Source organism: Lepidochelys kempii, chromosome 4 (genome assembly GCF_965140285.1).
Source record: "Lepidochelys kempii isolate rLepKem1 chromosome 4, rLepKem1.hap1, whole genome shotgun sequence".
NCBI classification, from domain to species: Eukaryota; Metazoa; Chordata; order Testudines; family Cheloniidae; genus Lepidochelys; species Lepidochelys kempii.
This window is the reverse complement of record NC_136383.1, coordinates 95,866,317-95,881,495: the sequence shown is the minus strand read 5'-3', so window position 1 is coordinate 95,881,495 and position 15,179 is coordinate 95,866,317. Positions and strand designations below refer to the sequence as shown.

General features: G+C 40.4%; 1 protein-coding gene across 8 annotated transcripts in view; it reads left to right on the top strand.

Moving 5' to 3' along the window:
• LIMCH1 (LIM and calponin homology domains 1) overlaps positions 1-15,179 on the top strand; it is a 339,019-nt gene that overhangs the window by 140,010 nt on the left and 183,830 nt on the right. For 6 of the 8 annotated variants that reach the window (XM_073342172.2, XM_073342171.2, XM_073342170.2 and 3 more), the window contains exon 2: positions 1,781-1,851. The exons of 1 other annotated variant lie outside the window; for it this stretch is intronic. In XM_073342172.2, coding sequence (XP_073198273.1) covers positions 1,781-1,851 — 71 coding nt within the window. Of the gene's footprint in view, positions 1-1,780; positions 1,852-10,123; positions 10,200-15,179 lie in introns of those variants that run through there. One more of the 8 variants, XM_073342176.2, reaches the window with a different exon arrangement.

Genomic DNA, 15,179 nt, shown 5'->3' with positions numbered 1-15,179 from the left:
CTGGAGTGGTAAAGTGTCCGTACCATGGACAGAATAAGGCTGCCCTCCTCAGAAACCTTTTGCAAAGGCTTTGGGAGTCCATCCAGGAGAGCCGCAAATGCCAGGGCAAATTAATGATTAAACATGCTTGCTTTTAAACCATGTATACTATTTTAAAAGGTACACTCACCAGAGGTCCCTTCTCCACCTGGCGGGTCCGGGAGGCAGCCTTGGGTGGGTTCGGGGGGTACTGGCTCCAGGTCCAGGGTGAGAAACAGTTCCTGGCTGTCGGGAAAACCGGTTTCTCCGCTTGCTTGCTGTGAGCTATCTACAACTTCATCATCATCTTCCTCGTCCCCAAAACCTGCTTCCGTGTTGCCTCCATCTCCATTGAAGGAGTCAAACAACATGGCTGGGGTAGTGGTGGCTGAACCCCCTAAAATGGCATGCAGTTCATCATAGAAGCGGCATGTTTGGGGCTCTGACCCGGAGCGGCCGTTTACCTCTCTGGTTTTCTGGTAGGCTTGCCTCAGCTCCTTAAGTTTCATGCGGCACTGCTTCGGGTCCCTTTTATGGCCTCTGTCCTTCATGCCCTGGGAGATTTTGACCAATGTTTTGGCATTTTGAAAACTGGAAGTAGTTCTGACAGCACGGATTCCTCTCCCCATACAGCGATCAGATCCCGTACCTCCTGTTCAGCCCATGCTGGAGCTCTTTTGTGATTCTGGGACTCCATCATGGTCATCTCTGCTAATGAGCTCTGCATGGTCACCTGCAGCTTGCCACGCTGGTCAAACAGGAAATTGAAATTCAAATGTTCGCGGGTCTTTTCCTTTCTACCTGGCCAGTGCATCTGAGTGAGAGTGCTGTCCAGTGCGGTCACAATGGAGCACTCTGGGATAGCTCCCGGAAGTCGATACCATCTAATTGTGTCCACAGTACCCCAAATTCGAACCGGCAAGGCCAATTTTAGCGCTAATCCTCTTGTCGGGGGTGGAGTAAAGAAATTGATTTTAAGAGCCCTTTAAGTCGAAAAAAAGGGCTTCATCGTGTGGACGGGTGCAGGGTGAAATTGATTTAATGCTGCTAAATTTGACCTCAACTCCTAGTGTAGACCAGCACTAAAGATCCGATACTTCCCATCCGTACTTCACATGCAAGTCCCATTTGACTTCATGGTGTGTAGTGTTCAGTATGAATAAGGGTATTGCAATCTGTCTCTAAATAATGTATTTTTTTTCAAGCTTACTAACTTTGTGTTCTTCAGCTTATTACAAACAGTGCACAGGTAATTAGGAAGGTTGCCTCACATTTGTGTAACAAATCGTACTGCAAGATCTTGTAACCCCAACTCACATAACTTAGTGCCCCTGTGAAATTGCTCATGTGAGTAAGGGCTGCAGGATCAGATCCAAGAATAGCACATAAAGTGAAGTATATTTGTTATGCAAAAAAAAAATACATATACTCAGCTTTGCGTAAATACACTCGTTGCCTATAAAAATGCCTAGACTGACAATTATTCCAAGGGTTACAGTGACACTTACATTAAGCCATTCTTGAATTTTTAAACTAAAGGATTAGCAGAGAGGGCTTTGTGTTACATGTTAAATAGTTCAGTGAAAGGGGCTTTTTCTCGATGCAGGAAACGTCTTGGGCTTTACTGGCAATGCCCAAAGAGTTGTCATGTTACATTTGCTCTAAAGGTTTTAAATAACAAAATCATGAAGCATTCTTTAAATATGCACCTGTTAAACTCTTTTTTTTTCTCTCTCTCTTGTTTCCCCTTCTTATTTTTCAGCAAGTCACAGGCAGAAGTTTTGGTGACAAAGATTTTCGTTCTGGATTAGAAAATGGTATTCTGCTTTGTGAGTAAGTAAAGCTTTTAGTTTGAACTTCACATGCAGTTTTGACTAAAGAGGGAACCTATTTACTTTAGCTGGTACAATGCAATGGTTGGTTTTCTTTTCTTTTGACTTTGGGTACACTACATATTTCATCACACTGTTGTTCCAGTGCCAATGCATTTGTTAGGGTGAGAATTGAAATGTGGTTTTAAAAAAAGCAAGATTTACAAAGGGCTTCTCCCCCGCCTCTCCCTCTCCCCATATGTAAAGTAAAAGTGATGTTTGCATTTTGGATTTCTTCTGTTTAAAGTGGGTGACTGCAGTTTGGAAACTGTGTGCCACACCTGACCTGCAGACACCTCTCTTGCAGTGAAGAGTTTTGGATCAATTCCAGGTTGTACTGTTGGCAAGACTTACCCATCTAGGTACAAGCTTATTTGTTCTTACATCCTTTGAGGTCCAGGCTGTACTCTGAACCTTTTTTTTTTTAAAGATACGCTTGAAGAACATACTTCAGAATTCTTCATAATACAACCAGATCATAGATTTAAACAAAATTCACCAAACTCAACACTCCTGTCAAGGTTCCTTCCCCACTCTGAACTCTAGGGTACAGATATGGGGACCTGCACGAAAACCTCCTAAGCTTACTTTTACCAGCTTAGGTTAAAAGTTCCCCAAGGTACAAATTATTTTACCCTTTGCTCTTGGATTTCCACTGCCACCACCAAACTTTATCTGGGTTCCTGAAAAAACGGAGTTTGGACCCGTCTTCCCCCCCAAAATCCTCCCAACCCTTGCACCCCACTTCCTGGGGAAGGTTTGGTAAAAATCCTCACCAATTTGCATAGGTGACCACAGACCCAAACCCTTGGATCTTAGAACAATGAAAAAGCATTCAGTTTCCTTACAAGAAGACTTTTAATAGAAGTAAAAAGAAAAGAATTACCTCCTGTAAAATCAGGATGGTGAATACCTTATAGGATAATTAGATTCAAAACATAGAGAATCCCTCTAGGCAAAACCTTAAGTTACAAAAAAGACACACAGACAGGAATATTAATTCTATTCAGCACAGCTATTTTCTCAGCCATTTAAAGGAATCATAATCTAACACATACCTAGCTAGATTACTTACTAAGTTCTAAGACTCCATTCCTGTTCTGTCTCCGGCAAAAGCATCACACAGACAGACACAGACCCTTTGTTTTTCTCCCTCCTCCCAGCTTTTGAAAGTATCTTGTGTCCTCATTGGTCATTTTGGTCAGGTGCCAGCGAGGTTACCTTTAGCTTCTTAACCCTTTACTGGTGAGAGGATTTTTCCTCTGGCCAGGAGGGATTTTAAAGGGATTTACCCTTCCCTTTATATTCATGACATCTCCCATGTTAAAGTTCATACTTATGTCGGGGTGTGTGTGCCAAATGTGTGTGTGTGTGTGTTAGTGGTTGATCTGGGCTTAATTTCCAAATAAATCTAAAGGAGTTAAGTGCCCAGTTCACTGCCTTTCACTGTGATTTGGGTGCTTAGCTCCCACAGGCTCCTTTGAAAATACCACCCCTTAGTGAGGAGTTTGAGAAAAGCTACTGTAGCTGTCCCATCTGTAGTGGCTAAATTCTGCCCCTGCATATGTGTAGGGCTGCTATTTAAATCCAATGGGAACTGTAAGTCTGAATTTGGCCTTAAAAGGTACAGAACTAAATGCGAATTGAAGCTTACAAATAGAGGTCTTGAAAACATTAAACTTGAGAAGTACATTTCTTGTATTGGTTACAATTCTTTAGTTTTGGAGACGAGAGAAATCTGACTTGGATTCTGCTTTTGATGCTGTATATTTCAGTTAATGCCATTTACTTAAGCAGTACTTGGCTTTGGAAAGCTGAACCTTGTGTACAGAAATGTATATCTCACTAATGCAATTGAACTTTAACAGTGAAAAGTTAAAGAAAGTCTGCAGAGCAGAGATGAGCTTATTTACCTATCTTTCCCTCCCCACAAGTCATATCTTGGCAAAGACGAATATAAATATTGCTGATCCAGGTGTTATTCAATATGCAGATAGCAGTCTGTAGCGGTTACATCACAGTGTGTGTAATGGTCGGTCTTGAACAATCTCTTCCTCCTTAGTGCAAAATAATTGAGTTGGAAGTATTGTGTATTGAATATCATTAACTTTATTCTTGCTTGTGAGGGTTGAATTGTGTTGGTAAAAGAGGATGTGTGTTTCAGGATTAGATCTTAATCTGATCTGCAAATAAACAGGTAGTCTGGTTTAAGTGGTGTAAATCTTTCAGATGCAAAGCTTAAGTAACAAATTTTATGCTTTATTGCCTCCATTGTAATACATGAGTATCTATCTCTTAGGAGGCTGTGGGGGCCAGTCATTATGACAGTGGATGAAGAGATCAGACTAGTTGATCCTTCTACCAACTTGCTGTATGATGTGGAGAAAAATCACTTTACTTCTGTGTGTCTGTTTACCAGTCTGCGCAAGCCATATAATGCTTGCTGCCTGTAATGATGCTGGCTTTGGTGGGACCCAACTGAGGGTACCCATTCAGGACAAATTGCTTAAAGCAGGGCAGTTACAGCCCAAGGCAGGGGTTCCTTTGCACACCAAGGTAAAACAAACCAGCCAAACTGAGAAGACTTCGGTTTTACTCCACTGGCTATCCAGAAGTCATACAAGCAATTTTCTTAGACACTCCAGTTTCCCAGTATCACCACCAGTGCCACCTGTTATGGGGATGAATGGTTATGAAAACCAATACCCCAGTAAAAGAGAGAGGTTCTCCCGATCCCAAAGGACCAAGCCCCAGACCCAGGTCAATATACAAGTCAGACTTACCCACAAATAACGCTGTTGCCAATCCTTTAGAATCTAAAATCTAAAGGTTTATTCATAAAAGGAAAAAGATGTAGATGAGAGCTGGAATTGGTTAAATGTAATCAGTTACATACAGTAATGGCAAAGTTCTTGGTTCAGGCTTGTAGCAGTGATAGAATAAACTGCAGGTTCAAATCAAGTCTTTGGTGTACATCCACAGCTGGGATGGGTCATCCAGGATTGTGAGTTCAATCCCTGAGGGGGCCATCTGGGGGGGAAAACAATTGGGAATTGTGCGTGCTTTGAGCAGGGGGTTGGACCAGATGATCTCCTGAGGTCCCTTCCCACCCTGATATTCTATGATTCAGTCCTTTGTTCAGAGCTTCAGTTTGTAGCAAGGTTCCTCCAGAGGTCAGAAGCAGGATTGAAGACAAGATGGAGGAGCTGAAGCAGCCTTTTATAGTCTCTTGCCATGTGGTCTCTCTTTCTGTCTTCCAAGCTATCCAGCACATGGTGTGAAAAAACCTTAGAGTTCTGTCCATGGGCATGTCCCTGCATGCCTTGCTGAGTCACAAGGTGTACCTGCCTTCTTTCAACGAGTCAGTTGTGTAGCTGATGGTCCTTAATGGGCCATCAAGCAGGCTAGGCAGTGCTGATGCCAAATTGTCTGGGGTGTCACCCAGAAGCATAGCACAAGTTTGAAATACAGACGGTATAGAACCAATAGTTATAACTTTAAATACAAAAATGATAGCATATTCATAACCAGCAAACCATAACCTTTCCATAGACACCTTACTGCACCTCCTTTGTATAAGATTTGGTCCAACTATAGGACCTTGGTTGCAACAATGATCTATACAATTCCAGTCTGTGTAAATAATGTCACACCGCCTCATGGTGTGTTTTATAGGAAGACCATCCAGGGTGCCCTGGGTCATAGTCAGAGTTTAAAGCCAGAAGGGACTGCTGGATTACCTAGTCTGACCTGCTGTATATCACAGGTCACCATACCACCCAGCACCCCCCCACACTAAACCCAACAACCAAAATTGGACCAAAGTATTATAACCCAGAGGAGACTAGACTGTAAGGTGCTAACGGAGGAGAATAGGAGGGGCTGAGGTGTATCTATACCCGAGACCCCTGGAACTGCAGGGAAATGATTATGTGAGATACACCCAGATAATCCTGGCAATTGACTCATGCCCACACACTATAGAGGAAGGCAAAAATTCTAAAGTATCTGCCAGTCTGACTTCACCAGACCAGGTTAGTCTGGCATGATCTACCTTTTGGTAAACCTATGTCGCTTTACATCCCCTTTACTGTTTACATCCATGAATTTCATTATTCTTTCCTTCAAAATTTGTTCAAAAGAGTTGGATAATACTGAGGTTACACTAACGGGTCCATAATTGCCCAGATCACTTCCCCACCCTTTCTTAAAAATAGGTGACGTTAGCTATTCTCCAGTCTTATGGTACTACCCTCAAATAGATATTTTTATTAAAAGTCCTTCCTATTGGGCCAGCAGTCTCATGTGCCTGTTCTTCCAGTATACTGGGATGGAAATTATCCGGTCACCTCAATTTGCATTAAACTCTTTAATTTTCTCTTCCACCTCACTTGTGGTAACTTCAGTTTCTATACACTTGCTTCTATCAGCCATCCTGTCTTCAATGGCCATGTTATCCTTACTGAAAACTGAAGCAAAGTAATCATTTAGTTTTTTGGGCCAGTATTAGAGATGATCTTGAATCTTCTTCCCATCTGCACGGCACAGGGGCTCAATCTCATCCATCCTTATTCTCTTTTTATTTATATAACTAACAAATCTCTTTATTTTAATTTCCTCAACAAGAGCTAATTCAGCTTGACTTGTAGCCATTCTCACTTTATTTCCACATTTTCTAACTTCCATGGTGTAACTGTCTTTGTCCAGTCCCTGTAGGCTTTCTGCTTTTAACCCTTTTGAGATGGTTATTCATCCAGCTGGGTCTAGAGACTCTCTACAAGCTTCTTTTCCCACCTTGCTTGAGATGCAAATTTCAGATGGAATTTCTTCAAATCTTCTATACAAAAAAGACTAAGTTTCCTCTACATTGAAATCCAAGATGTTCAATCCAGTTGAACTCTAATTCCCTTAATTTCCCAAAGTCTGTCCTTTCGAAATCAACTTGTGATCACTCAATTCAAGATTATTTCCTACAAGCTCTTCTATGGCATCCTCACTACTTACAAAACCAAGTCTAAAATTGCATTATCTGTTGTTGATTCAATGACCATTTGATTCAGAAACTGTCATCTATCACAGTCAGGAATAACTGGGCCCTGCCAGTATCCATTCTATATCTGGGAAGTTTGTTTCCTGTTATGACACAATTCCCCATAGTATTTATCTTTCTAATAATATTAAAGAGCTCTCCGTCCATACGAGTCTGACCCTGCTGGTCTATAGCAGACCCTTAACACTGTCCTAACAAAATCTCTATTACAGTCCTTCCCCAAAGTGATTTTGACCCAAACAAAATTCCGTTTTGTCCATACTATCACTTATTTCTTTACAGTTTACTCCACCATATTTATCTTTGACTACCTCTCCTAACAGCACGTACCCTTCAATACCTGTACTCCAGTCATGAATGCTATTCCATCTTTCTGTAATCACTATAATATCCTGTTTGACCTCCTGTCATTAGTGCAAGTTCTTCCATTTTATTGCCTGGGCTCCTTAAATTAGTGTGCAAGCATTTCAGTTGTTTTCCCTTGGACCTCACACAGTTTTTTCCTCACACAGGATTAAGTATAGTCTTTTCACTAACTGTATCACATACCTGACCACTTCTCCAATCAATATTTGTACTTTTTCTTTCTTATTGTTCATAATTTTTCCTTAAGGTGTTTCTTTATCCTTTACTGTATCTTCATTTAGCTCTCTTTCTTCCTACTGTGTATGGAAGCAAGTTGTGGAGATTTCATGAGTTTCTCCCAATCTTTTCCCCTCATCTCCCAGTGTATAGCCCTTCTTATCAATCATGCCAGCCTTCAACCCAGAAGGTTAATACCCCACATACTCAAGAGGAGTCCATCAGTCAAGTCGTCGTCTTTCTGTAAATGCCTCTCAATGGTCAATCATCCCAAAACCTTCCTCACTGCACCAATCCTTGAGTCATCTGTTGATCTTCATTATCTTGTTATGCCTTTGCTCTCCTTTTCTAGGGACTGGAAATATTCTGCTGAAAATCACCTGAGCTTCCACTTTTTTAAGGGTCTTACTCAGCATAATCATCCTTGATCCATTCCAATGGCAATCTAGCTGTGTTGATGATTTCTCCCCCCTCCCATCAGGATCCTTTTCAGCCTCACATCCATATCTCATATCCTTGTTACTGGCAGGCAGTATGTTCTTCTGTTCTCTGGATTAGGATCTGGTCTGGTTACAGGCATTGGACTTTGCATTGGTTTTCACGGCTGAGGATGTGAGGGAGATTCCCAAACCTGAACCATTCTTTTTAGGTGACAAATCTGAGGAACTGTCCCAGATTGAGGTGTCATCAAATTGATAAACTAAAGGATTAATAAGTCACCAGGACCAGATGGTATTCATCCAAGAGTTCTGAAGGAACTCATATGTGAAATTGCAGAACTACTCACTGTAGTCTGTAACCTATCATTTAAATCAGCTTTTGTACCAAATGACTGGAGGATAGCTAATGTGATGCCAATTTTTAAAAGGGGCTCCAGAGGTGATCCTGGCAATTACAGGCTGGTAAGTCTGACTTCAGTACCTGGCAAACTGATTCAAACTATAGTAAAGAACAAAATTGTCAGACACATAGATGAACATAATTTGTTGGGGAGGAGTCAACATGGTTTTTGTAAAGGGAAATGATGCCTTACCAATCTACTAGAATTATTTGAGGGCGTCAACAAACATGCGGACAAGGGTGATCCAGTGCATTTAGTGTATTTGGACTTTCAGAAAGCCTTTGATATGGTCCCTCACCAAAGGCTCTTAAGTAAACTAAGCAGTCATGGGATAAGAGGGAATGTCCTCTCGTGGATCAGTAACTGATTAAAATATAGGAAACAAAGGGTAGGAATAAATGGTCAGTTTTCACAATGTAGAGGGGTAAATAGCAGGGTCTACCAAGGCATCTGTACTGGGACCAGCGCAGTTCAACATATTCATAAATGATTGGGAAAAGGGGATAAACAGTGAGGAGGCAAAGTTTTCAGATGATACAAAATTACTCAAGAAAGCTAAGTCCAAAGCTGACTGCAAAGAGTTACAAAGGGATCTCACTGGGTGACTTGGCAACAAAATGTCAGATGAAGTTCAATGTTGATAAATGCAAAGTAATGCACATTGGGAAAAATGATCCCAATTATACATACAAAATGAGGGGTTCTAAGTTAACTGTTACCACTCAAGAAAGATCTTGGAATCCTTGTGGATAGCTCTCTGAGAACATCTGCTCAATGTGCTGTGATGGTCAAAAAAGCGAACAATGCTAGGAATCATTAGGAAAGGGATAGACAGTAAAACAGAAAATACCATAATGCCACTATGTAAAGTCAGGGTACTCTGACATCTTGAATGCTGTGTGCTGTTCTGGTTACCCATCTCAAAAAAATATGTTCGAATTGAAGCATACAGAGAAGGGCAACAAAGATTAGGGGTATTTGACGAGCTTCCATACAAGGAGAGCTTAAAAAGACTGGGCCTGTTGATAAAATCATAAATGGTGTGGAGAAAGTGAATGAGGAAATGTTATTTACCCCTTCACATAACACAAGAACTAGGGGGTCACCCAATAAAATTAATGGGCAGCAGGTTAAAACAAACAAAAGTACTTTACACAATGCACAGTCATCCTGTGGAACTTGCAGCCAGGGGATGTTGTGAATGTCAGAACTATAACTGGGTTCAAAAAAGTTTAAGTTTAACGATGGGTCCATTAATGGCTATTAGTCAAGATGCTCAGGGATGCAACCCCAGCTCTGGGTGTCCCTAAACCTCTGACTGTTGGAAGCTGGAAATGGACAACTGGAGATGGATTACTCAATAGATTGCCCTATTCTGTTCATTCCCTCTGAAGCATCTTGCACTCACCACTATCAGAGACAGGATACTGTGTTAGATGCACAATTGGTCTTGACCCAGGATGACTGTTCTTTTGTACTGCATGAAGTAGTTCAGATCTCTGTTGTTGCTGGTTTATGTAGTCATAACGGCACTGGTTACATTTAGTCACGTTTTTAAGCTTCCCTTTGCAAATATGAGGGTAAGAAATTTTAGTTTTTGGTAATAAACAAAAGCTGAGATCCTACTGTGATCGCATGACTCTGTGAGCCAAGGCCATAGACACAGTGGTGTAGTGTAGACAGCCCTGCTGCCACTGTTCTCCCACTGGCAAAGGAGGAAGAGAGAGTTACTGCAGCAGAGAGCCGACTAGCTAGAGAAGACTTCAGAAGTCTGCTTTGGTGCCAGCCACTCCTATGTGCTTGTGTCTGGCTATGGTCTTGATCCCTCAGCACTTATGTAAGTATTTCTTTTGGCTTCAGGATCTGACCTTGTTCTTGTACTTTATACCTCTAGCTTTGTCTTGATCCGAGGATTTTGTTAAAAGTTAATGATGGAGAATGCCGTAATGGTGAAAGCTGACAAATATGACTGATAGCTCAGTCATTTCTTCTTTTTGGATTCTAAACTCCACTCATGCTGTTTGCATAACAGCACCAGTTCTAATTGTTCATGCAGCTGTGCTTAGAAGTTGTTAATCTTTTTTGTTTTTTAGAAAGTATGTTATGGCTCTTTGACATAGTTCTGATCAGTCAGTTCAGACAGTGACTTCAGTGAGGGGCATTCTAGCACACCAGGATATTGGCAATTCCTATTAGGTTCCTGCTCCGTTTGCTAACCTACCATTTTTACATATTATGTGTCACACCCAGAGATTTCAAGGCTTTCCCTTGGTACACTGCTGCTGGCTTTCCCATGCATCAGACAAACTTGCTATTCCCTGGGACCTGCTGGAGGAGGGCAGCTCATTCAACCTGATAGCTGGCAAGAGGGAAGAGTGGAATTGTAACAAGTACACCTAAAAATCCCTGACTTCTGCCCCCCGACACGCTTTTTTTGTTTTTGTTTTTTTTGCTATGAAGTATGAACATTTGGGCTTGATCTAGATCCTAGGAAGCTGGGGGATTAATCAAGAAGAAATGTAATGTTGTAACTACAATGGTTAGGTTGTTATGTAAGAAGCCATGCATCCAGGAAAGAGGGATTGTTGCGAAAGAAGAAATCATAAGATTTTTTTTCCACTGTGGGTTACTGCCCATTTCCCCCATGCTGTTGCTTTTTACAGAAGAAAGACAGGAAGTTAAGTAACAGTTGTTGTGATTTAATGATGGTTGAGCAGAAAAGGAGAAATACACATAATACAATAAAGATAAAACATTCTTGCAACATTCTCTTTGCTCTCAAGCACTTTCTTCTAATGTTTTCCTCTTGCGATCTTTTTTAATTTAAATTGAATTTCATGATTCTGCATTAAACCACAATGGGTTCAGCTCCTGTTGCTTCCAGATTCAAGTTCAGAGTGAATATCACCTCTCGTGCTTTTCTCAGATTTGGGGTCTCCAGAAACATGCAAAGACCAAGGATAGTAACCACAGACACAATCACAAGTACAAAGTCTTACCTCTACTATAAGTTTTATGAAAGCAATAAGTGAAGTTACAGTTACCCATGCATCTATAAATCCTAAAAAATCCCTTGCAATGGCTAATACTATAGTTATACTCACATCTCCAAAAATATTCTAGGGTCTGATGGATCTCTCAACTGGGGTAATTGATACAGGAGTGGATCCTACTGGGGTTTCCTGTGGGTCTTCCCCCTGTAACCCAACTATGCTATCTCCTTTATCCTATTGTTATGGCTACACCTTACGCATATGCATGAGGGTTTCAACTTTCTTTTCCTTATCTGTGCTTCCACATCCCATGAATATTGGGGTGCTCCATTTGTTTCTTAGGTCCCCTTATTTTCACTAACAAAATATATACATGGTAACCTGCAGACAAAGCAGGGCATCCTATGATGTTATAATCAGGTGTCTTTGTGGTCTTGGACAGGACATTGTGGTCTGTTTTTCCAGACGGTTCTCTATTGGCACATTCTTCCCAGTAATCTTGTAACCTTACTGGCACAGTGTTATTCCTAGGTCACCAACTCACGTCAAGCGTTCTGAAAGCCTATGGCCTTGTAAGGGTAAGCTAAAATCTTACAGGCCTGAGCCTGTAAGCCTGGCATTAGAGCCGGACTTCACCTTATATACCTAATACACAATCGTCACTCCTAAATGCTTGTCAGTCTTATATTTCTGTAATCCTACAATTTAAATCTATTTAGCATGCATTCATTATGTATGAAATAGCATAAGGGTTGACCATAAGACTAAATAATGATAAATTGATGATCAAATGAACGACTTGGCTATACTCTGTTACACTTCTGTGTTGCAGATCAGGTTCTGAGAAATTGTCTCATTCACAGTTCTGTATTTGTTAACTACAGGAATCTGAATATGGGTGTGAAATTGAAACTAGGCATAGTAAATAGGGTTGTGTGTCTCTCTTTATGTGAACCTAGCTCTCAGTGAGTGGGGAAACGCACCTTAAGATCTCATTCCACAAACATTTATCGCATGTGATTAGTCCATAAATTCTCATCCCTTTCATGTTTTTTCCAAAACAAACAATATTAAAAGGTCTGATCCTGAGGGGTACTGAACAACTTAAACTCCTGTTGGCTTTAATGAGAGCTGAAGGTCCACAACACCTCTCAGGATCAGGCCCTGCACTTGAATAATGCTTATTTTACAGTAACTATTTTCTATACATATTTTTATTACTCAGCCTGTAAATCCTAGATTTATATTTAGATGGTGTAAGGATAATTGGGGTTGGGGATGAATACTTAAACACCAGTTTTAAACCCAAACTAAAATATCAATGCAAAATAAATCTGGCTTGGCTGTGAAATGACAGCAACATATCTTGTATGTCACACCATGCTCTTTATCGGCTCACAGATTGTATCGATTAGTTCACTTGTATGTCTGCCTGCTGCATGTTAATAAATGTACTGAACTAAAATACTGGTTTGATGTAATAAGGCCTTGATTCAATTCAGTGTGTGCTTAAATACCACAGACTTCAATGTTGAGCACATGTGTAAGTGTTTGCTGAATCAGTGCATCAGTGTATAGTAACAATAGACTATTTATATACCTGTGTTATTGGAGCTCTACCCCACTTACCTGTATTAAACTCTTGTATATTCTGTGTACCTGCTTACCTGTCCTATCCTGTAACTATTCCTTTGAATTGCAAATAAATGGTTGCTTAAAAAAGAAAAGAAACCTTCTTCTGTATACTTCAGCTTGGGAATTATATTTGTGGAGTAAATACATGTTGTTAAAAATGTATTCTAAAAAGAGCTCTTCCCTTTGTATTAAGGAATAAGCATTCCAGGATTTTCCATTACATTTTTATTGAAAGAATAAATACAGAAGTTATGTTAAAATGTAATAAAGGAATCTTGATACAATTTATCCAGTAAATTCAAGGGAAAGGTCTTGAACAATCTTTTTCTGATAGATACACACTTTTCCTCACAATGTGAGTTAAGAATAGCATGTTAGCTTTAAAAGGACAGTATCACAAAATTTTGGTTTTCTATAAAAACATGTTTAACAGAAATTAATTGTACTCTGAAAGAAAACTGGTGTGGCTATAAATTTGAATAGTAATATGAGAATGATTATGATCAAGAATTAATGAAACCGTTTCCTAGGTTATGGGACTAATCTTATCTAAATAAGAAATTGACTTGGCACATGCTGTTCATGCCATTGGTGATGAGCTGCTTATTCTCAGAAAGCAGAGTTGCTTTGGATTTGCATCATGATTACAGCACACGTCACCAAGCATTGGACTGGCATGAGCAAGGTTTTCAGAACAGGTTGGGTACATGCCAGATAAATGCAAATCCAACACTCTGGCATGATAAAATTAGGCTTCAGAGTCAGTGGTAGAATTGTGTGGCGCTGGGTTTCAGAGTTACTTTCATTATATACATGGTATTTTAAATGGTTGGATGTCAAAATCTTGTATCTGCAATTTAATTCCAGCGTGGTAAAATCACTGGGCCATTCATGGGGGCGTGATGGGAAAAATCACTATTCAAAGTCTGGTCTGTTTTCTGTCAGATTTCTCAGGTATTTATTTTACTGATCTGCAAATTGTGTACAACTGACTATCTAGATTTCACTGAATATTATGCAGTAATGGAGAATCTTGTATTGCCAAATACCTAGCTGAAGAAGTTAGCAAGTGTTCAAGCCCTTGTGCTTAAGTTTGAATTTATTATTGTAGGGTCATTTTTTTATAGAAGCCAAGAACAGGTATTTTGACTTCATATCATAGGTCTGAATGTGACCCCATGCCTTCAAGTGTGTGGGTTTTATGCTGCGTATTCTAAAGTTGAAACATTACCAGCTTCATGGATTTGGCGGGTCTCCAACCTGGAGAGAGCCCCTGAGGCTCATTAAGCATTAAGATTTAAGTTCAAGTGAGGACATTTGAAACAATTTTGTATCAAGCCACAGTTTAGTCTTTTCAAGTTTTATTACCTTGCCACAATGAGACCCTTTTTAAATAGTGCAACTTGGGTGGGGGAGTCATAAGTAAAATAAACTATAAAAGCTCAGTTGCATAATGGGGTGTGTATGTGGTGGAAATACAGCAATTGAAGGGTGTGCTTTATTACAACCAGAATACTCTGCCCTAAAATGTGGGTGTAATGTCATGTAGAGCAGACTATATGGCACTTTGGTCTTTTCAGTACATTTTGATGACTGCCGCAGCTTGCTCTGTCATACTGATCCATTCAAGCTAATTTGTTTATGTGCAAAGCAAAGTGATCCAATGAAAGATTTAAGGAGTATGTTATGGAAATATTTTTGGATTCATGCTTTGCATAGCAGTAAGCATTGTTAATTAACCACTGTAAAACAAGACATGAACAGTTCTGTGATGTCCTTAAATTTGTACATTGCTTCAGTATATAGTGTTAGCCTTTGCACAGGTTGTCCATATGGCCAGTTGCTTCTGTGCCTTCTCTAATGAACCCCACTCTGATGGGTTTAGTCACAAAGACTCCCTTGGGACTGTCACCTGGTGTGCTGAAGCTACCTCTGAGCCTGTTTTCCCTGCCAGCTTGGGACTCCAGAACCCTGCCTTGTTGAGCCAGACATACTAGCCTGCTGCAACACAAACCCAGGGTTTGGTCCACACCCCCAACGCTGCAGACTTAACTGAAAACAGCTCAGCAGGTTACCAGTCTTCAGCACCCAAACACCCAGTTCCCAATGGGATCTAAACCCCAAATAAATGTGTTTTACTCTGTATAAAGCGTATACAGGGTAAATTCATAAATTGTCCACCCTCTATA